The 23008-nt window shown below is 41.4% G+C and overlaps 1 protein-coding gene across 3 annotated transcripts in view; it reads right to left on the minus strand.

Moving 5' to 3' along the window:
* Positions 1–23008, minus strand: part of DNAJC6 (DnaJ heat shock protein family (Hsp40) member C6) — a 148321-nt gene that overhangs the window by 34446 nt on the left and 90867 nt on the right. For all 3 annotated transcript variants that reach the window (XM_046018747.1, XM_046018737.1, XM_046018758.1), the window contains 3 exons: positions 16513–16663; positions 14620–14669; positions 14362–14510 (listed from right to left, as the gene is read on the minus strand). In XM_046018747.1, coding sequence (XP_045874703.1) covers positions 14362–14510; positions 14620–14669; positions 16513–16663 — 350 coding nt within the window. The remainder of the gene's footprint in view (positions 1–14361; positions 14511–14619; positions 14670–16512; positions 16664–23008) is intronic.

Here is a 23008-nt window from a genome sequence, read left to right on the forward strand (position 1 = left end):
TAAAGTCATACTGTTGGTCAGTACCAGCACTGCAACCCAGATCTTCTGAATATCAATCACTGGGCAACAAGAGTAGACAACAAGGTCGAGATTTTCACTGATTCAAAATAGTAGGCATGAACCCCAACTGATAAGATATTTACTAATTTAGGTAACAAAGATAAGGAGAAGTTTAGACTTGGGCAAACTCTATGACCTCTTTTAGCTTTTCTTCCTTCATAAAATGTGGTGAGTGGTACCTACTTACCTACCTCACAGGATGTGGTTAGTACATGAGGATGTATTTCAAGGGCTCAGCTCAGTATCTGACACACACAAAGTGATTAAGGCATGTTAGTTATTAGGATCAGTATTGTATCAGGTAACCACCAGTGCAAAGCCCTGGGTTCAGATAAAGTCAGATATGTTTGAATAAAATGAATGAAACCCTGTGTGATAAGAATGTGCACTTATCTTACCTACCCTGTAGATATCTACAGGGTAGATAAGTCTACTTATCTAAAGGGCCAGATCACTCAAGGTCTGTTAGGAGCTGGGAGAATATTTAAGGAGAGTGACTCTCATCTGCATTTCCCAAAGATGTCTCAAGATCCAGTGTGGAGAATGGATGTGGATGCCGTGAGAGTAGCCAGGAAGAGCAGCCAGGAGGCTGCTGAGGAGTCCAAGTCAGGGATGATGGCGACTTAGGCCAGATGAGTGCCAGTGGGACTTGAGGGATTCAAGAATTAGTAGACGAGGTGGAATACCTGTATGTGTATGACCTGGAGACTGATCATATGGGGGCAGTGAGTGTGGAGGGGTATACTTAAGAGATGAGGGGGAAAGAGTCAAGGGTGACCCCTAGGTTTCCAGCCTGAATGGCTGGATAAAAGGATGGCAGGTGCCATTTACTGAGGTAAGGAATTCTGGAGAAAGACTAGGTTTTTATGAGGATGGTGTCACCAGAAAATACTCTGAAACACTACCACCGCTGGCCTAAGAAACCCCAAATGTCTCAAATTCTTAATGTTTAATAGTGGGGAGAGGGAGGCTGGGGTCATCTATTTGGTTGCCCTTTTCTGGTAACCAGATAATCACTAGTCAAAATATAAATGGGAAATGAGGTGTGGTCTCTCTAGAGTGACATCCAAAGACAAACACCTAGAGTTCCCTGTTCTGGCGTTGTCAAGAAAGTGCATTTCTTTAGCTTAATTTGTAACATTTTTCTATAAGATGATTGTAGGGTAATGACTCACTTACCCGTATCTTTTGGCAATGATGGGTGTGATTTTAGTAAACAAAGTCGTTGAAACACTTCACACAGCTGAGTGATTGTACATGAAACACTTCACACAGCTACCAAACAATCCGGGGTGACCCTCTACTGGCCGTCTGTCAATTTAGACTCTATATCAGCTTGCCCCCTTCTACCCAATACGAATCAGGGCTGTGCTTGGTCCATTTTTTAACTCAAATGGATTCCCCACTGACGTGTTCTCAAGGAACAGAAATGATATATGGATTTAAAAAAAAAAGAAAAGAAAAAGAATAGTTGGGAAGACAAATTTTGCCATCGGAGAAATTGCAAAGTGTACATTTGTATAAGCTAGTTCTTGTCTCCCATGTTTTTCTTCCCTTTGTAAGTGTACATTCATTGTTTAAAACCCAAATTCAAGTGCTCTTTTGTCTCTGAGAGTTTCTTTAAGACCCAGAGGCAGAAATTTTCATTAACGTAGGTCTTTGTACACATGTTCTTGTCCACTCTCATCTACTAAAGCTTTTATCAGTTGAACAACACGGTTGAACCCATGGGCTGGGTTTTCACCTTTGCTTTTTAACGCTTACAACCTGATTAACGTTAGTCAAGTTACTGATCTCTCAGAGCTTAAAATCTCTCGTGTGTAAAGTGAAAATGAGGTTTACAAGACTGTTAGGAGAATTAAGTAGCACAATATAAGCATGGTGAATGCCAGCTTATTTTCCAATTGTACTCAAATTAACTGTTTGCATCCGTCTACCCCTCTAGACACTAAGCCCCATGAGAAGAGACACCAAACTTACTCATTTTGTCACCCCAGAGTCGTGTCCATGTGTCAGTTGAATGGCAGGTGCTCAGTAGGTGTTTGCTGAGTGAATGAATGAGTGAAAAAACAAAGGAATGTACCCCATTTGGCAATCATATCTTGTGTTGAGATTTGTCCACATGTATAATCACTCAGGGAAGGAACAAGTGAGTCAATTTTGTTGTTGTTTTAGGTTGCAATCATGTAAAAGTATTAAAAAAAACGGTTTTTCCTGGAAGTATTTTTAAACCTCTTAGAAGCTGTCTGTCAATCATACAAACACTTTAAATGTCAGTATCTGTAATGAGTCTCAGCTAAAAGTTGGCTAAATTGTTCTTAGCACAATAGGCTAAAAGCTCCACAATCATTAAATCAATCAAGTAAATAATATTAATTTAAAGTACTCCATAATTATATATTTACTTGATATATAATTATACACCATTAAGCAAACATACAATTAGGATTTTTTTTAAAGCATGTACTCTGTCTAAAAGGGGAAAAAAAAACATTAAGGCATAAGCAAAACAAAACAAAAATGTTTTAAGGAATTCAATCACAAGCTGTTTTTGTAGCTCCCTGGGGTTCACAGGTTCATGCAATAACCACAATCCTTGGGCATGTGACACTTTGCAATGCGATCTTCAGTCTTTCTAAACATCTCCCAGAGCCATAAGCGTCAGGAAACGCCATATGGATTACAGGCTGCCATGATACCACCCAGTGGGGAAAGAAGCCAAACAGCACCAGGGCTAGATGCTCCATTTTCATCTCTCCATCACTCCAAGGGTGAGATAAGATGGCCGAAGCACCCCACTTGATGGGCACAAGAGCAAAAGGTACTATAGAGAATTGAACTCAAGAGCCATATCCAGTGTTTTAAGAATCTGTACACTATTTTGGTGAAACAGGCGTCTGTCAGTCAATCATTTCTTGTGGCATTTTATTATTACTAACATTAATCATAACTGCCACTTACCAAATGTTCACTATAGGGCAGATACTGCTATAAAGTTTATTCCTTAAAGCAAACCTACAGAAAAAGTTTCTAAGTATTTGCAAGATAGATATTGGTCTTGTCATCCTTAATTTATACAGAAGAAAATGGTGATTTAACCAGGAAAAGGAGCAGCTGCGATGTGAACCTCGGGTAATTTTTAAAGTTTGAAATTTGTGTTTATGCTATAATTTTCGTCTCATTAATAAAATAAGAAGAGTCATGTACTTCCTATTCTATCACAGTGGCTGAATGATTATTAACTGCAATTCCCTCTTACATTTGTGGGGTGGTTATGGCTTCAAGTGATGGCTGTATTTTCTAAGGTAAGATATTCAATTCACTGAAGCCTACAGAACTAGAGCGTGGGGAATCCCTGGCCCTCTAGCTTCTAGGCCCCGGTTTTTTGGGTTTTTTTTGTTTTGTTTTGTTTTTTTCCATCCCACCCCATTATTTCCTATCCTTACACTGAAGACTGGTGGCAGAGGGAGAGATGAAGTAGAAGCTGTAAAGTCACTCCTCTATGGCCAACCCTTCTCACCAACCATGAACCAAAACCAAAACACCTGAGAGCTACAGTGACCTCTTTGGTGAGCTCTGGAAGGAAACGAATAAAGAAACAAACAGGAAGGAGGAGTCAAGATGGCGGAGAAGTAGCAGCCTGAGACTACATCAGGTAACAGGAGATCAGCTCGATAGCTTATCTAAACATAGCAAACACCTACAAATCCAACGGGAGAGCGAAGAGAAGAACAGCAACTCTAGAAACAGAAAATCAACCACTTTCTGAAAGGTAGGACTGGCGGAGAAGTGAATCTAAAACGACGGGAAGATAGACCGCGGGGGGAGGGGCCGGCTCCCGGCAAGCGGCGGAGCAACGGAGCACAAAATCAGGACTTTTAAAAGTCTGTTCCACTGAGGGACATTGCTCCAGGGGCTAAACCGGGGTGAAGCCCACGCGGGGCCAGCGTGGCCCCAGGCCCCGCAAGGTCACAGAAGGATCGGGGGTGTCGGAGTGTCGGAGAGCTCGCAGGTATTAGAACGGAGAAACCGGCTGCAAAGACAGAGCCAAGGGCTGAACTCTCAGCTCGGGGTTACCTTGAACTGGTCGCGGGCTGGGTGAGCTCGGAGCGTGGCTAGAGGCTGGGGATACGGGAGTGATTGGGTGCTGTCCTCTGGGGGCGCACTGAGGAGTGGGGCCCCAGGCTCTCGGCTCCTCCGGGCCGGAGACTGGGAGGCCGCCATTTTCATTCCCGTCCTCCGGAACTCTACGGAAAGCGTTCAGGGAACAGAAGCTCCCAAAAGCGAACCCGAGCCGATTACTTAGTCCGGCCGCCGGTAAGGGCGGTGCAATCCCGCCTCGGGCAAAGACACTTGAGAGTCACTACAACAGGCCCCTCCCCCAGAAGATCAACAAAATATCCAGCCAGGACGAAGTTCATCTATCAAGGAGAAAGCAGATTCAATTCCTAAGACAGCAGAGCAATTCCAGAGGAGGAGAAAGCAAAGCACGGAACTCATGGCTTTCTCCCCATGATTCTTTAGTCTTGCGGCTACTTCAATTTTTTTTCTTTTTTCAATTTTTTATTTTTTTTTCTTTTTTCAATTTTTTTTTCTTTTTTTTTTTTTCTTCTTCTGCTAAATTTTTTTAAAAACTTTTACCCTTTTCTTTTTTAACGTTTTTTGACTAGTTCATCTAAATATATATATTTTTTCTTTCTTTTTTATATTTTTTTATTTGTTTTATTTTTTAATTTTTTTTCTTTTCTTTTTTTTTTTTTTTCTTTTTTTTCAGAACCTGTTTTTTATCCCCTTCCCCCCCCCCCCCCACAATTTGGGGTCTCTTCTGATTTGGTTACAGCGCATTTTTCCGGGGTCTTTGCCACCCTTTTAGTAGTTTATTTGATCCTTCATATCCTCTTATCTGGACAAAATGACAAGGCGGAAAAAATCACCACAAACAAAAGAACAAGAGACAGTACCGAAGGCTAGGGACCTAATCAACACAGACATTGGTACTATGTCAGATCAAGAGTTCAGAATGACGATTCTGAACATTCTAGCCGGGCTCGAAAAAGGCATGGAAGATATTAGAGAAACCCTCTCTGGAGATATTAAAGCCCTTTCTGGAGAAATTAAAGAACTAAAATCTAACCAAGTTGAAATCAAAAAAGCTATTAATGAGGTGCAATCAAAAATGGAGGCTCTCACTGCTAGGATCAATGAGGCAGAAGAAAGAATTAGTGATATAGAAGACCAAATGACAGAGAATAAGGAAGCCGAGCAAAAGAGGGACAAACAGCTACTGGACCATGAGGAGAGAATTCGAGAGATAAGTGACACCATAAGACAAAACAACATTAGAATAATTGGGATTCCAGAAGAAGAAGAAACAGAGAGGGGAGCAGAGGGTCTATTGGAGAGAATCATTGGAGAGAATTTCCCTAATATGGCAAAGGGAACAAGCATTAAAATCCAGGAGATGCAGAGAACCCCCCTCAAAGTCAACAAGAATAGGTCCACACCCCGTCACCTAATAGTAAAATTTACAAGTCTTAGTGACAAAGAGAAAATCCTGAAAGCAGCCCGAGAAAAGAAATCAGTAACATACAATGGTAAAAATATTAGATTGGCGGCAGACTTATCCACAGAGACCTGGCAGGCCAGAAAGAGCTGGCATGATATATTCAGAGCACTCAACGAGAAAAACATGCAGCCAAGAATACTCTATCCAGCTAGGCTATCATTGAAAATAGAAGGAGAGATCAAAAGCTTCCAGGACAAACAAAAACTGAAAGAATTTGCAAACACCAAACCAGCTCTCCAGGAAATATTGAAAGGGGTCCTCTAAGGGAAGAGAGAGCCTAAAAGTAGTAGATCAGAAAGGTGCAGAGACAATATACAGTAACAGTCACCTTACAGGCTACTAATGGCACTAAATTCATATCTCTCAATAGTTACCCTGAATGTTAATGGGCTAAATGCTCCAATCAAAAGACACAGGGTATCAGAATGGATAAAAAAACAAAACCCATCAGTATGTTGCCTACAAGAAACTCATTTTAGACGCGAAGACACCTCCAGATTGAAAGTGAGGGGGTGGAAAACAATTTACCATGCTAATGGGCATCAGAAGAAAGCTGGGGTGGCAATCCTTATATCAGATCAATTAGATTTTAAGCCAAAGACTATAATAAGAGATGAGGAAGGACACTATATCCTACTCAAAGGGTCTGTCCAACAAGAAGATCTAACAATTTTAAATATCTATGCCCCTAACGTGGGAGCAGCCAACTATATCAACCAATTAATAACAAAATCAAAGAAACACATCAATAATAATACAATAATAGTAGGGGACTTTAACACTCCCCTCACTGAAATGGACAGATCATCCAAGCAAAAGATCAACAAGGAAATAAAGGCCTTAAATGACACACTGGACCAGATGGACATCACAGATATATTCAGAACATTTCATCCCAAAGCAACAGAATACACATTCTTCTCTAGTGCACATGGAACCTTCTCCAGAATAGATCACATCCTGGGTCACAAATCAGGTCTCAACCGGTATCAAAAGATTAGAATTATTCCCTGCATATTTTCAGACCACAATGCTCTGAAGCTAGAACTCAATCACAAGACGAAAGCTGGAAAGAACCCAAATACATGGAGACTAAACAGCATCCTTCTAAAGAATGAATGGGTTAACCAGGAAATTAAAGAAGAATTGAAAAAATTCATGGAAACAAATGATAATGAAAACACAACAGTTCAAAATCTGTGGGACACAGCAAAGGCAGTCCTGAGAGGAAAATATATAGCGGTACAAGCCTTTCTCAAGAAACAAGAAAGGTCTCAAGTACACAACCTAACCCTACACGTAAAGGAGCTGGAGAAAGAACAAGAAAGAAACCCTAAACCCAGCAGGAGAAGAGAAATCACAAAGATCAGAGCAGAAATCAATGAAATAGAAACCAAAAAAACAATAGAAAAAATCAATGAAACTAGGAGCTGGTTCTTTGAAAGAATCAATAAGATTGATAAACCCCTGGCCAGACTCATCAAAAAGAAAAGAGAAAGGACCCAAATCAATAAAATCATGAATGAAAGAGGAGAGATCACAACTAACACCAAAGAAATACAGACAATTATAAGAACATACTATGAGCAACTCTACGCCAACAAATTGGACAATCTGGAAGAAATGGATGCATTCCTAGAGACATATAAACTACCACAACTGAACCAGGAAGAAATCGAAAACCTGAACAGGCCCATAACCAGTAAGGAGATTGAAACAGTCATCAAAAATCTCCAAACAAACAAAAGCCCAGGGCCAGACGGCTTCCCAGGGGAATTCTACCAAACATTTAAAGAAGAACTCATTCCTATTCTCCTGAAACTGTTCCAAAAAATAGAAACGGAAGGAAAACTTCCAAACTCATTTTATGAGGCCAGCATCACCTTGATCCCAAAACCAGACAAGGATCCCACCAAAAAAGAGAACTACAGACCAATATCCTTGATGAACACAGACGCAAAAATTCTCACCAAAATACTAGCCAATAGGATTCAACAGTACATTAAAAGGATTATTCACCACGATCAAGTGGGATTTATTCCAGGGCTGCAGGGTTGGTTCAACATCCGCAAATCAATCAATGTGATAGAACACATTAATAAAAGAAAGAACAAGAACCATATGATACTCTCAATAGATGCTGAAAAAGCATTTGACAAAGTACAGCATCCCTTCCTGATCAAAACTCTTCAAAGTGTGGGGATAGAGGGCACATACCTCAATATTATCAAAGCCATCTATGAAAAACCCACCGCAAATATCATTCTCAATGGAGAAAAACTGAAAGCTTTTCCGTTAAGGTCAGGAACACGGCAGGGATGTCCATTATCACCACTGCTATTCAACATAGTACTAGAAGTCCTAGCCTCAGCAATCAGACAACAAAAAGAAATTAAAGGCATCCAAATTGGTAAAGAAGAAGTCAAACTATCACTCTTCGCAGATGATATGATACTATATGTGGAAAACCCAAAAGACTCCACTCCAAAACTGCTAGAACTTGTACAGGAATTCAGTAAAGTGTCAGGATATAAAATCAATGCACAGAAATCAGTTGCATTTCTGTACACCAACAACAAGACTGAAGAAAGAGAAATTAAGGAGTCAATCCCATTTACAATTGTACCCAAAACTATAAGATACCTAGGAATAAACCTAACCAAAGAGACTAAGAATCTATACACAGAAAATTATAAAGTACTCATGAAAGAAATTGAGGAAGACACAAAAAAATGGAAAAATGTTCCATGCTCCTGGATTGGAAGAATAAATATTGTGAAAATGTCTATGCTACCTAAAGCAATCTACACATTTAATGCAATCCCTATCAAAATACCATCCATTTTTTTCAAAGAAATGGAACAAATAATCCTAAAATTTATATGGAACCAGAAAAGACCTCGAATAGCCAAAGGAATATTGAAGAACAAAGTCAAAGTTGGTGGCATCACAATTCCGGACTTCAAGCTCTATTACAAAGCTGTCATCATCAAGACAGCATGGTACTGGCACAAAAACAGACACATAGACCAGTGGAACAGAATAGAGAGCCCAGAAATCGACCCTCAACTCTATGGTCAACTCATCTTTGACAAAGCAGGAAAGAATGTCCAATGGAAAAAAGACAGCCTCTTCAATAAATGGTGCTGGGAAAATTGGACAGCCACATGCAGAAAAATGAAATTGGACCACTTCCTTACACCACACACGAAAATAGACTCCAAATGGATGAAGGACCTCAATGTGAGAAAGGAATCCATCAAAATCCTTGAGGAGAATGCAGGCAGCAACCTCTTCGACCTCAGCCGCAGCAACATCTTCCTAGGAACAACGGCAAAGGCAAGGGAAGCAAGGGCGAAAATGAACTATTGGGATTTCATCAAGATCAAAAGCTTTTGCACAGCAAAGGAAACAGTTAACAAAACCAAAAGACAGCTGACAGAATGGGAGAAGATATTTGCAAACGACATATCAGATAAAGGGCTAGTATCCAAAATCTATAAGGAACTTAGCAAACTCAACACCCAAAGAACAAACAATCCAATCAAGAAATGGGCAGAGGACATGAACAGACATTTCTGCAAAGAAGACATCCAGATGGCCAACAGACACATGAAAAAGTGCTCCACGTCACTCGGCATCAGGGAAATACAAATCAAAACCACAATGAGATATCACCTCACACCAGTCAGAATGGCTAAAATTAACAAGTCAGGAAATGACAGATGCTGGCGAGGATGTGGAGAAAGGGGAACCCTCCTCCACTGTTGGTGGGAATGCAAGCTGGTGCAACCACTCTGGAAAACAGCATGGAGGTTCCTCAAAATGTTGAAAATAGAACTACCCTATGACCCAGCAATTGCACTACTGGGTATTTACCCTAAAGATACAAACATAGTGATCCGAAGGGGCACGTGTACCCGAATGTTTATAGCAGCAATGTCTACAATAGCCAGACTATGGAAAGAACCTAGATGTCCATCAACAGATGAATGGATCAAGAAGATGTGGTATATATACACAATGGAATACTATGCAGCCATCAAAAGAAATGAAATCTTGCCATTTGCGACGACGTGGATGGAACTAGAGCGTATCATGCTTAGTGAAATAAGTCAATCGGAGAAAGACAACTATCATATGATCTCCCTGATATGAGGACATGGAGAAGCAACATGGGGGGGTAGGGGGATAGGAGAAGAATACATGAAACAAGATGGGATTGGGAGGGAGACAAACCATAAATGACTCTTAATCTCACAAAACAAACTGGGGGTTGCTGGGGGGAGGTGGGATTGGGAGAGGGGGAGGGGGCTATGGACATTGGGGAGGGGAGGCGAACCATAAGAGACTATGGACTCTGAAAAACAACCTGAGGGTTTTGAAGGGTCAGGGGTGGGAGGTTGGGGGAACAGGTGGTGGGTGATGGGGAGGGCACGTTTTGCATGGAGCACTGGGTGTTGTGCAAAAAGAATGAATACTGTTACGCTGAAAAAAAATAAATAAAAAAAAAAAAAAAAAAAAAAAAAAAAAAAAAAAAAAAAAAGAAACAAACAAAAGATTGACCTTTAGGAAGTTCAAGTTGGTAGCATATTTCCCCAAAATCAACTTGTTCTCAAAAGGAGTCCTGTAAGATCATGTAGTCTAGAAATAGTCAAAATGAAGAAAGATTCTAAAGGAACCTGGGATGATGAGGAGGAGGAGAAGGAAGATGATGATTTATGCTCCTCACGGGGCTCCTTCACCTGGCTGAACATGGGAGGGAGGACACTCAGAGCGGCAGTGGAGTGCTATGAGCATGTAAGAACTTTAGGGCCAGCCTCAAATTAGTGTCCATCCATCCAGTTTTCCATCTCTTGCCAACAGCAGTGTATAAAGCGGTGGTCCCTGATATTCTGAGCAGAGCTGTAAATGTGTGCAGAAAGTGAATCAGTGTACACACACCCACAGAGTATGATGGGTATTTATTTGGGAGATGCTGGAGAAGGTGTGGGCTAGACAGTGGTGATGGTTACACAGCACTGTGAATGTGTTCAATGTCACCAAACTGTATTCCTAGCAGTGGTTGAAATGGTATATATTTATGTCATGTATAGTTTACTGTCAAAAGAGGAAGGGAGGAAGGAAGGAAGGGAGGGAGGGAGGGAGGGAGGGAAAGGAAAGGAAAGGTGGGAGAGAGGGATGGAAAAAGGAATGGAAGAGATGGTTAAACTCTCTGAAGCCCATCCATGAGTCTAGATACACAGGGGACTTGCATTTCTTTAACTCAGATTAGGAACACCTGGTTTAGATAATGCATCTCCTTGGTCTCCAGGACTTTAGGGTCAACACTGGTCATTTTTATTTCCTCAAGGTGGAAACTGGCTATGAAGAGTAAGAGAACTGCTGTTCAGTACCTCCTGTGCAGTTCTGAATAGGCATTCTAGCACTCCCCTTTGAAAGTGGAGCACTCTGACCAGTACTGTTTTGAGTTGGGGCCTCTGTCAACATGGAGACCAAACATAAGTCCTTTTCTAATGTTCTGTTCTACATGCAAATACTAAGAAACCTGCCAGTTGATTATCTCCTATGATTCCTATCAAACCACGTGACTTCTAAGCATAAAAGCTAATCACAATACAAAATGACTCCCCTCAGCAAAGTGAAATCTTCCTGGAAACAGCCGCTCTACCACCACCATGCATCTCCCCAAACACACATTACATAATTTAAATGTAAAGTGACTGAGTTCATATATACACAGAACTGGACTTCTGTGAGTCTGTAAATAAAACCAGGCTCATTTTTAGTCTTTTCCAACAATGGAATTTATGGAAGACTCTGCCATCTACACTACTTTTTTTTTTTTCACTTTTTAAAGATTTTATTTTTAAGAAATCTCTACACCCAGCATGGGGCTTGAATTTACAACCCTGAGATCAAGAGTCACATGCTCTACTGACTGAGCCAGTCAGGCACCCTGTGCCATCTATATTTGTTAAAATAAGATTTAATTTCACACTTAACACTTCACTGTCCTGGAAGGAGGAAGAAATAGTTCTAGCCCTCATGCCCTGAGAGATGAGGACCAAAAAGAAACTTTCCTAACTAATACAACAATAAGATGGAAATCAATTTGTGGTATTAGTGCTGGGGAGAAAAAGGACCGAGGGCTTGAAAAGAGATGTAGTCAAATCTTAAATAGAGCTAAGATTAAAATACTATTTGCATTTGTCTTTAGCATGTTTTGGCTACTCTTTCTTTTCTTTTTTTTATTTTTTAAAGATTTTATTTATTTATTTGTCAGAGAGAAAGAGAACAAACAGAGGGAGCAGAAGGCAGTGGGAGAAGCAGACTCTCTCCTGAGCAGGGAGCCCAATGTGGGGCTCCATCCTAGGACCCTGGGTTCATGACCTGAGCTGAAGGTAGACACTTAACTGACTGAGCCACCCAGACATCCCCTGGCTTCTCTTTCCAGCTAGGCTTAAGTGTCTTGAGAAAAAGAATCAAATATTTATTTTGTATCTATGTGTTTAATAATTCTTGGCACATTCATTCTTCTGAGAACCATGTGTTAGCCAAACCAGCCTCTGTTCTAGGTGGCAATAAGCTGAACATACCTCCTGTTCTTCTAGGGCAAACGAGAACAGCCCAGGACCGATGTTCAATATGTAAGTCCTGGTCTTGTGGTAAGAATATTAAGACTGGTCACAAAATATGTAATTACACTAATAGATGCCTTTTGAAAAATACCTTTATAGAGATTGCTTTTACAAATCCAACAAAAAGAGACAACCTCATCCGTATGAATGCTTCTATAATGGTATATCTTTATTTACTTTCAGAGCGAAATTTTCCCAGACTATTACAGATCTTTCAAGATCAAATAAAATTTCTATGATAGTCCTTCAGTTATGAAAATGATGACACTGAGGTCTCCAAACAAGAAAAAAATCAAAAGATTTGCATCCGAGTTAGAAACAGAATATCTACCCACATTTTTGTTTGATGTTAATTCACTTACTCTGAATTAGGTAATAGATGGAAGAAGAGTTGGAAAGGCAGTTAATTATAGGGAATTTTAAAAAGCTGCATTTAAAATCTCCATTAGAGAATGGCAATTTAGACCTAACTGCTTCAAAATGGTTTTATCAGTGCTTCTGAAGAGCGGTCCCCAGGGCAAGCAGGAACAGCACCCAGAAAGCTGTTAGCAGTGCAGACTCCCACCACTCTCCTGCCCTGATGAAATCAGAAATACGGGGCCTGGGTTTGACTAGCACTCCAGGTGGTTTTGTTGCTCACAAAATTTGAGATCCACTGGGTTTCCTCTTGCCTATTACAGGAACACTCAGAGAAAAGAAAGTCCTTAGCAAAACCCTCCCCTATCTTATTGAACATTAATGCAGGTAGAGGTCTTAGAGAACATAGAGACAAAACTTGTGTTTTTTACAGATCTGGAAACTGAAATCTAGAGATTATCAATGGCAACTGAAATTTGGGGCAAAATGTGTTCCAGCATCAAAGCTGAGGTCCTGGATACACCACATGGACAAGCAACTAACGTTTTGTTTATCTGAAATCAATTTGCCCTCTTAAAGTGTCCACTGTATAGAAAATCCTTTCTATTTATTAACAGACTCAGACATACTTACAAAACCAATCATATCTAAGGCTAAATCAAAATATTTGAAGATGTTCTTGAGAGAGAAAAAGACTTCATTTAGTGAGTCACTCAAGAATTCCATGGCCAGAATGCTTGGGTGGCTCAGCGGGTTAAGCCTCTGCCTTCGGCTCAGGTCATGATCTCAGGGTCCTGGGATGGAGCCCCGCATCGGGATCTCTGCTCAGCAGGGAATCTGCTTCCGTCTCTCTCTCCCTGCCTGCCTCTCTACTTGTGATCTCTGTCAAATAAATAAATAAATAAATCTTAAAAAAAAAAAAAAATAAAAGAATTCCATGGCCAGAAATATCAAACTCTGCATCAGATTCAAACCCGAGCCAGCACTCGTGGCTTCACCAGCCAGAAATTAGGAATATTTCTCTGCCTCATTCAAAAAGCTCCTTTGAAGGATAAGCCAGCTTTCCCCAGTAATATCATCAGCCCAGAGTAATAGTTAAGAACACAAGCCTAAGACCACCTCCTACTGGTATGGTCTTGGGCAAGTCACCACTTCTCTGTGTCCCAGGTCCCCGTCTACCTCAGAAGACAGTGTAAAATCTCCAAATATGAGTAATAGTACTACCACACCTACAGGGTGGACTGCCTGTGTGTTTTCCTCTACCATGAAAGAAGCACCTTTACTGAATGTCAGAGAGCTATTTCCATGAACGCTGGTGTCTACCTGTCTAGCACTGCTGCTTCATCATGGTGCCCAAGTAGGAAGAAGGAGTGGTTAAAGGCATCATTAGTGCTACAGTATGAGGGTTGTCAACCGCCCTACATAGCAATTCCATCTCCAACTGAGCCTCATAGCATTGTGCCCTAACAACTGAACAACCAGCCATAAGTGATTTGAGACCCCAAATTATATGGTATCTCATTGACAGATAAACCTTCCTGCAAATGTCCTTACCCAAGGAAAACCTTCAAAATATTTCATAACAGCCTAATAAACACTTTGTGGCTAGAAGTGCCCAGAGTATATAGTCAATCGACTTTGGGGGTCTGAGGACCAAAGCTTTGAGGATAGCTCTTAAAGGGAAAAATACCTTGCTATGTCTTCAAACCATGTGATCCCAGCATTTAAATTCCTTACCCTGCTATGAAACTTGGCAGTTCGATAAGACTTGGGTGACAGATTGTACACCGTGTAGTGGTCAAGATGTCTGGAATCCAAAAAGCTTCGGATGTCGTCAACCTGATTCCTGAATCCTATGTCAACATTGTCCAGAGGAAAGGACATCACTGGCAGGGATCAGAGAGGGAGAGAGAGAGGTTAAACAGGTTTGCTACCGCCATGGGGAGCCACTTGTAAGCTGAGCTACCAAGCGGTTATTAAACATGAGGAACTTACCAATAATTCTGGAGGTAACATAAGTGAAGTCTAAATCTCCCTTCGTGTAGCTAAAAGCAAGGAAAGGGTGCTCATTAAAATCATCCAAATATGCCAGGACTCCCCTTTCTCATTCACTTGCGCATTCTGACTTGGACACTTGCATCCAGTAGGCATTTAGACCTCCCTCAAGGCCTTCTGTCTAACAAAGAACAATCGTGAGAGCAGCAACGCACACCGGCAGGAGCGTAAATCTACACTCTAACTGATGAACCCAGTACCCTTTGTAGATGACACTTCATGAGCAAAATCAATCTAAGAATAGAAAACACTGCTTATTCATTAACATGGATTATTCCAGCCTCTTTGCCTATGTATGACTACCTCCTGTAAGTGTGGGCAGCTGCAGGGTAAGGAAGGAAGTGATGGAGAAACAGGGAACATCCTTTCTCTGCCCGCCAGGCCCTAGCTGGGGATTGCAGGTAAGAGATTAAATTTTTACCTCTGAACAAAGGTTAAAATGTTGATTAATACTTTGGACTTGACATGTGAATTTATAATTAAAAACTGCATACTGAAATAAGTCAATCAGAGAAACACAATTATCATATGACCTCTCTGATATGAAGAATTTGAGAGGTAGGGTGAGGGGGGTGGTCATGAGGGGTAGGAAGGGAAAATATGAAACAGGATGGGAATGGGAGGGAGACAAACCATAAGAGACTCTTAATTTCAGGAAACAAACTGAGGGGTGCTGGGGGGGGTGCAGGGGAAGGATAGGGTGTCTGGGTGATGGACATTTGGGAGGGTATGTGCTATAGTGAGTGCTGTGAATTGTGTAAGACTGATAATTCACAGACCTGTACCCCTGGGGCAAATAATACATTATATGTTAATAATAAAAAAATGCATACTGTAATTTAAAGCAACCCTAGAATTTTCTAATACCTACAAATAAAAAACAATTCATATGACCTGCTTGTAAGAATTTTCATACAGTAGAAGGGTAGGAAATTTCCTCCACTAAACAAGGTTCAAAGGGCTATTAAGATACAAAAAACAATTGTTTCAATTATAATCCATAAGTATTGTTTTCGGGTTACATGTGCATTATTACCTCGTTTAATTCTCAAACCAACCAGGGACACGAATCCTATTAAAGTATAAAAGTCAAGCTCAGGGGCGCCTGGGTGGCTCAGTGGGTTAAAGCCCCTGCCTTCGGCTCAGGTCATGATCCCAGGATTCTGGGATCGAGCCCCACATCAGGTTCTCTGCTCAGCAGGGAGCCTGCTTCCTCCTCTCTCTCTGCCTGCCTCTCTGCCTACTTGTGATCTCTGTCTGTCAAATAAATAAATAAATAAATAATCTTTAAAAAAAAAAAAAGTCAAGCTCAGAGAGGCTAATTAAGTTGCCTAGGTCACATGGTTAATTAACAAAGGCAGATAATGCATGAGGACCCAGGATGCTGGACTCCCAAGATAGGGATGGCAACCACGATATTTTAACATAATGCGCTGAGCCGTCTGCACCTGTGCTCGTTGCTTGTGATGGCTTCAATAACATTGCTTGGACGATCAGGTTCCATGCAATTACATCACACAACATTCAGTCCTTGAGCCAGAAAAGCAGCTGGCAAGTAACCAGGTCCTTGAGGGGCATGGGGATCCATTAACTCAGCTAGCAAGAATGCACGTACCTAGGGGCACCTGGGTGGCTCCGTGGGTTAAAGCCTCTGCCTTCAGCTCAGGTCATGATCCCAGAGTCCTGGGATACAGCCCTGCATTGGGCTCTCTGCTCAGCGGGGAGCCTGCTCCCCCCACCCCCCACCCCCGCCTGCCTCTCTGCCTATTGTGATCTCCCTCTCTCTGTCAAATAAATTTTTAAAAAAATCTTGAAAAAAAAGAATGTGTGTACCTGGTAACAGACTGTATGACTCGGGAAGATGTGTCCTTGAGGGTGTCTTTCAGGTTGTCCTTCAGGTTACTGAAGAGTCGCCCTGCACCTCCTTTCACCATGTCAAAGAGACCTCCCCCGTAGCTGGGCTCCATGTCTGGAGATGAGGCACCTGAGAAGGCAGGACGGAAGTAGAGGTGAGCTACAGATTACGCAGTCTCTCTTTGTCCCTCAAGCATATGCCCAGCGGGGCAGACGCTCCTGCAAGTGATGCCCACTGTCAGAACTTGCTGACTCAGGGCTCCAGCCAAGCTCCTCGCTATCCCAGGCACAGAAAGCTCGCAGGATTGTTGCCATTAGCCTCTGGCACCTGCTGAGCCCTTGCAATATGGCTAGCCGAGTTGAGATGTGTTGTATGAAATACACAATAAATTTCAAAGATGGCACCAAAAAAAGAACGTAAAAGATCTTGTTAATACTTTTTACATTGATAACATGTTGAAATGGCAGTATTTCAGATATACCGAGTTAAATAGATGATACTATCAAATTAATTTCACCTGCTCCTTTTTGCTTTTTAATGTGAATACTAGAAAAAATTTAATTGTACCCACGGCCCGCATTATATTTCTTTCAGACAGTGCCTCATCAGAGGAAGGGCATCTTAGAAGTGGGTCCAGGGGCCTCCTCTGTCCTTGGTTGGAGCTGACTGTGTTAGAAGGCTCATCCCATGCCTATCCCTCCAACTCATCTTCACTGCCATCCTCGGGGCCTTTGTAACAGTTTTTAGGATGCACAGTGATTATTAGTGTTATTTGTCAAGTATTCCAGTTTTTTCTTCCTTACAGATTCACAAAATTGGACTTTCTGGTCCCTTGCGGTTAGCTCTAGCCAAGTTGCTCAATCTTGGCCGTACTGACATTTAAGGCCAAATTCTTTTTTGCTGGGGGAGCAGGGGGGTGGGACGCTGCTCTGTGCACTGTAGGGTATTTAGCGGCAGTCCTGGCCCCTAGCCACTAGATAGCACCAGGAGCACCCCCCTGCTGCCAGCTGTGGCAAAAAACTGTCTCCAGACGTTGGCACATATTCCCTGGGGGGAGGGGCGAAATTACCTTTGGCTGAAAACCACTGCTCTAGTCTATGGTATGTGATGATATGTGTGTGGAGGTATTGTGTGTCACTTTCAGGATAGAGCATTTAACTCTGAGTATGAAACTCTCCGTAGTTCCCATTCCCTCTGTATATCTCTGTCCCTCTCTTTTTTTGCCCCAGCAACTGGCAGGGTTTGAGATCAGAGCTGTACTCCTGGGTCCTGGAGTAAGAAGCTATGTAGCAGAACTCCCAGCTGACCTTTGATGAATATGTAACATGAGAGACCAATAACCCTTTATTATTACAAGTGCCCCAATTCCCACTGTGCGAATGTTCCTTCCTACAGCACAACTCCGCTTATAAAGGTTGATACAGGAAGAAAGTAGGAACCTGTGTGGAGGAGGCTAGCGTGAACAATGGCTAGGTAAGTCTATCCAGCCCAGCAGTCAAGAGCATGAGCCATTTTCACCTGGGTTCTGGCCCAGCCTTGCTACTTCTAACAGTGTGACCTTGGAAAGTAACAGTCTTCATAAGCCTCTTTCTTCCTGACTGTAGAATCGGGATAAAAATATTGCCTTCTTCACAGGGAAAGGTTAAATGAGTACATACAAAACTATTAGTATAGTACCTAATATATCTAGGGGTCAATAGATGGTAGCTAACTACTATAATGCCACATCCTGAAATTCCTATGTCGATATTCTCAATCTTTGTTCGCTTTTCAATGATATGATGACATCTCTTCTTTTTTAAAAAACTGCAATATTTTAAACGCACTTTAAACTACGTTAAGGAGATAGAGAACAAGGGGATTTTTAGAGGTTGTGGTAACAGCATCATAAGTATCTGCATATGTTTGAAGTCATCAGAATGTATACATTAAATGGGTGTAATTTTGCATATCAATTATACCTCAATAAAGCTAAAAATATTGCAAGAAAAAGGAAAGTTGGAGGAGGAATCTAGATTAAAATGTCTTAAAAGACAAGTCAACCAAGCAGAATGTGTAGATCTTGTTTGGAACTTAATCCAAGCAAACTATAAAAAATTAATCACATTTATGGGAAAACCAGAATTTGAGCACTTACTGAGTATTTGATATTAAGGATTTACTGTTACTTTTTTAGAAGTAATAATGATGTTGTAGTTACGTTCAACAACAGTCCTCACCTACTGGAGTAAATACTGAAATACTTATAAATGAAAAATTGCAATATTCAAGATTTTTAAAAATCAACAAAATATAAAAGATGTGTGTAATAAAAACTATAATTACTACCACTTTTATAGCACTTACTATCTGCTGGGTATTATTCTAAGCATTTTGCCTATATTTACTCATTTAATCCTCAAAACATACCTATGAAGCAGATACAATTATTATTTTCTTTCATAGATCCAAAAAACTGAGGCACAGAGCTCAAGGAACTTGTCTAAGGGTACACAGCCAGTGAGTAAATGGGATTTGAGCCTTAGGCAACCCTTCCAATAATGTCCCTCTTTCTTTCCGTAATACTGTTCTGATTTTCATATGTATCATTTGAAGTAATTTAACATTTATTACATAAGCAATACATTATATCCAGATATCCATAAGCTATACATTAATATTGTTTTCCATTTTTTAAAGCTGTATATAAATGTTTTTCTGTCTGCAATTTTATTTTTTTCACTCACCACGGTTTGAAAATTCATCTATTATGGCGCCACCTGTAACTTTAACTCAAAGTATGGTCCATTACCCCACTGATGGACACTAAGATCATTTACTAGAACAATGTGGCTACGAACACATTGCCTTGATTATACAGGGGAAGTTCTCTCTAGGTTACACTTAAGAGTAGACTGTCAGTAAGAAAGATATGCACCTTTTCAGGTTTCCAGATATTGACAAATTGTTTCCCAAAGCAGTCTTATCAGTCTACACTCCTACTGGCAGTGCAATACAACATCTGGTATTGTCAGACTTAAAAACTTTTACCAATCCGGTGAGTGTGAAGCGGTATCTCACTTTGGTCTTGTTTTGTGCTTTCCCCGATTAGTGAGTTGTGTGTCTTGTATTGTGTTTATTGGCCAGGCAGCTGTTCTTTAGTTCGCACCTCAGGTTCCCACTAACTTCCTATGTGGCATCTGGAAGCTCACACACATGCCTATAAATACGTGTTGACTACCATGTACTTTCATCCTGATCCCAAGATGCTTTAGGCCTAAGTCACCATTGGGCATCTGCTTGAAAAGACGGCTCTATTACAAACTGCAAAGCACAATCACGCTGGTGAGTAAACAAATGAACAGACATGTGGGCAAACATGAATAAGGTCTACCACTGACTGGGTTCCCCTATGTACCAGGAACTCCACTGGGATGTCTATGTTAGCAGTTTCACACAGGTGGAAAGAAGGAGGGTATTTATTATAATTTCCACGCTATAGATGAGAAATGGAGCTCAAAGAAGGGAAAAGCTCACCTAAAACCTGGGCTAACCAGGGGCAGAGCTGGAGATTCAAGTCCAGATCTATACAATGCAAAGCCTAGGATACTTTTACCATTTCCCACTATTCTACAGCTCCACATCAGCTCCGTTCTAACAATTGTCCTTGGGATGGTCTCTACCTGCCTTAAGCACAACCATCCCTCTCCTAGTCCTTGCTCTCCTCCACCTCCCACCTGTATGCCTTTCATCTGGCTGCTCTCAGCAACAGATGTTCCCACAATAAACACTCCCATAAATCAACGCATCTGTCAGACCAACCAAATCAACCTCATGATGTAGAAAGAAAACCCCGGTCGCCCCACTGTTTCACAAAATGCCAGGAATCAGTTTGAAGGGCAGCCCCACAAATTAGGGCTAGAACCATGGATCTGAGAATGTCCTCTCAGGTTCTGTTTCCCTATGACATAGGGCATATTGCTTCCCTTTAAACACAGCCTCACATAAAAATCTGTACTGTGGGGGCACCTGGGTGGCTCAGTGGGTTAAAGCCTCTGCCTTCAGCTCAGGTCATGATCTCAGGGTCCTGGGATCAAGCCCTGTGTTGGGCTCTCTGCTCAGCAGGGAGCCTGCTTCCCTTCCTCTCTCTCTCTGCCTGCCTCTCTGCCTTCTTGTGATCTCTGTCTGTCAAATGAATAAATAAAATCTTTTTAAAAAATCTGTACTGTGTTTTCATTTTAAATATATTGGGGACAGGGTGGTACAAATGTTTATACTTCCCCCATTTCTATCCCAAGTTTCCACTCTAGCCTGAATACCCTTGTTATGTACCACTCTTCTAAGAGATGACATCAAATTGATTATTCAGGCCTCTCTGTGACTCTCGATTTTGTGCTGGAACAGAACTCCATGGTACCAGCCTATTAAAAGGCTATAAATATCCATGATTATCTAAAAATCAGACTCTCGCCATCTCTAAGGCAGCATGCACTGTTCATTAGAACCTTGGAGCCTTGAAGAAACCAGAACCATTTCTCAGAGTCTGTCTGTCCTCTTCATACACCCATATTACATGTCAAACTAGCCAGGACACAAAAAGGAGAAGAGAGATGTTATCTGAATTTGCCCTAATGGTTCTTTTAGGTAGAATGTATTCTGGTTTCCCTGATGAGCTACACCACGGGCAGAAGCATAGATTTTCCAAAGGCTATGTCAATCTCAGCTGAGAGAAAGGGCAGGGAGGCTTCAAAACCATGACACAGCACAGAGGGAAACGGGCCCGTCAGAAAGTAATACGTAGGAGAAAAATAATGGCTGTTGCAGGTCTGGAGCTGACAAATGTCACGGGCCAAAAGCCCACGGGCCAAATCCAGTCTGCTGCCTATTTTTGTACAGTCTATGAAACAAGGGTGGCCTCTACATTTTTAAATGATTGAAAAAAGTCAAAAGAAGAAAATGTTTAATAAGGTGAATATGATTTGAAGGTCAAATTTCAAGGCCTGTAAGTAAAATTTTACTGGAATACAACCACACTCATTCCTCTACACGTTGTCTATGGCTGTTTTCATGCTAAGGCAGCAGAGTTGAGTACTTGTGACAGACCTGATGACCCACAGAGTCTAAAGGATTTGTATTTGGCCCTTTATAGAAGTTTTCTAACTCCTGCACTAGCTGGTTGAAAAGACAAGCATTCTTAGGAATCCAAACTTTGCCACCTCAGACATATTTCTAAATGCTCTAGTAATAAGAACACACACCAAGTTTAGCAAAGGGTCTTCGGGGATTTGTAGGTCTTAGAAGGTGGGAGTGGGGAAGTCAGAGTTGATGGAACACGAGAGCGCCATCCAAAGAGAAAGAAAGAGCCACGTCTGCCTCGAAGGCTCCGGGTAGATTCTTGTTCTATGATGTCTTGTAATTTTATTTTCTTTTTTAAAGATTTTATTTATTTACTTGAGGGAGAGAGGAGCAGACTCCCTGCTGAGCAGGGAAGCCATTGTAGGACTCGATCCCAGGACCCTGGGATCATGACCTGAGCTGAAGGCAGATGCTTAACCAACTGAGCCGCCCAGGAGCCCCTGTCTTGTCATTTTAAAATCTAAATGCACCAAAGGCAAGCACTAGAAAACCCTGTGCCGGTGTCATTTCTCAGCATGTAATATACAAGGTTTTGCTGGGAATCCTAACTTAGGAGAAAAGACACAGCCTCGTATCCTTCTCAAGTCATGGGAACTCACCACAGGTAGAGCCTGACTAGTTCTCAGCTGGCAGAGCGATACAACGTTTGTATCTCCTGGGAGAGATTCTCCGCTTCCCACTGGACTGTGAGTTAGCTATTTGCTCTGTATTTGTATCATGCTTCATTCCAAAAGAGACTGGAGGTGATTTGATGGTTATTTGGAATAGAATCTGTTTTGCCTGTGTGGCTCGGTCATCAAGCCTGGACTAGCGTCTGTTTTTAAGAAGACTAGCACTAATGTTAAGGCTGGTCTTACCTGCCTTAATGTGATAGGAAAAGTAGGTGTGGCTACTTCTCATTAACATCTTATTGATTTGTCAGCCCTAAGCAAAATGCTGTGAGATGCACTATGAAAGAGGAAGGAAAATGTTGACAAAGGCCTGACCATGAGGCACTGTAGTCATTCTCCATGTATGCTCCTACTGCTCACATAATCTATGTGTCCGTGACACCCTAGGCTGCAGATAAATTTGCTTGGTGACTCCTAAAAAAGGATTCTCCCCCATAAAGTACTGTCATCAGAAGAAAAGGATGGTTTGCAAAGATTTAGCAAAGCACATGTTCACCGAGGTACTGTATATAATGGCAAGAGACAATAAATGTATTTTTCCACAGTACAAGAACTGGTTTAGTACCTCTAACAATCTACATAATAAGCTATTGAAACAAATTTGTAGGAGAGTACAGATGCTCAGCACAAAGAACTAAGTGGAAAATAAGCAGGATACAAAACACACACACACACATTACAATCCCAT

The sequence above is a fragment of the Meles meles genome, chromosome 1, assembly GCF_922984935.1.
Source record: "Meles meles chromosome 1, mMelMel3.1 paternal haplotype, whole genome shotgun sequence".
NCBI lineage: Eukaryota > Metazoa > Chordata > Mammalia > Carnivora > Mustelidae > Meles > Meles meles.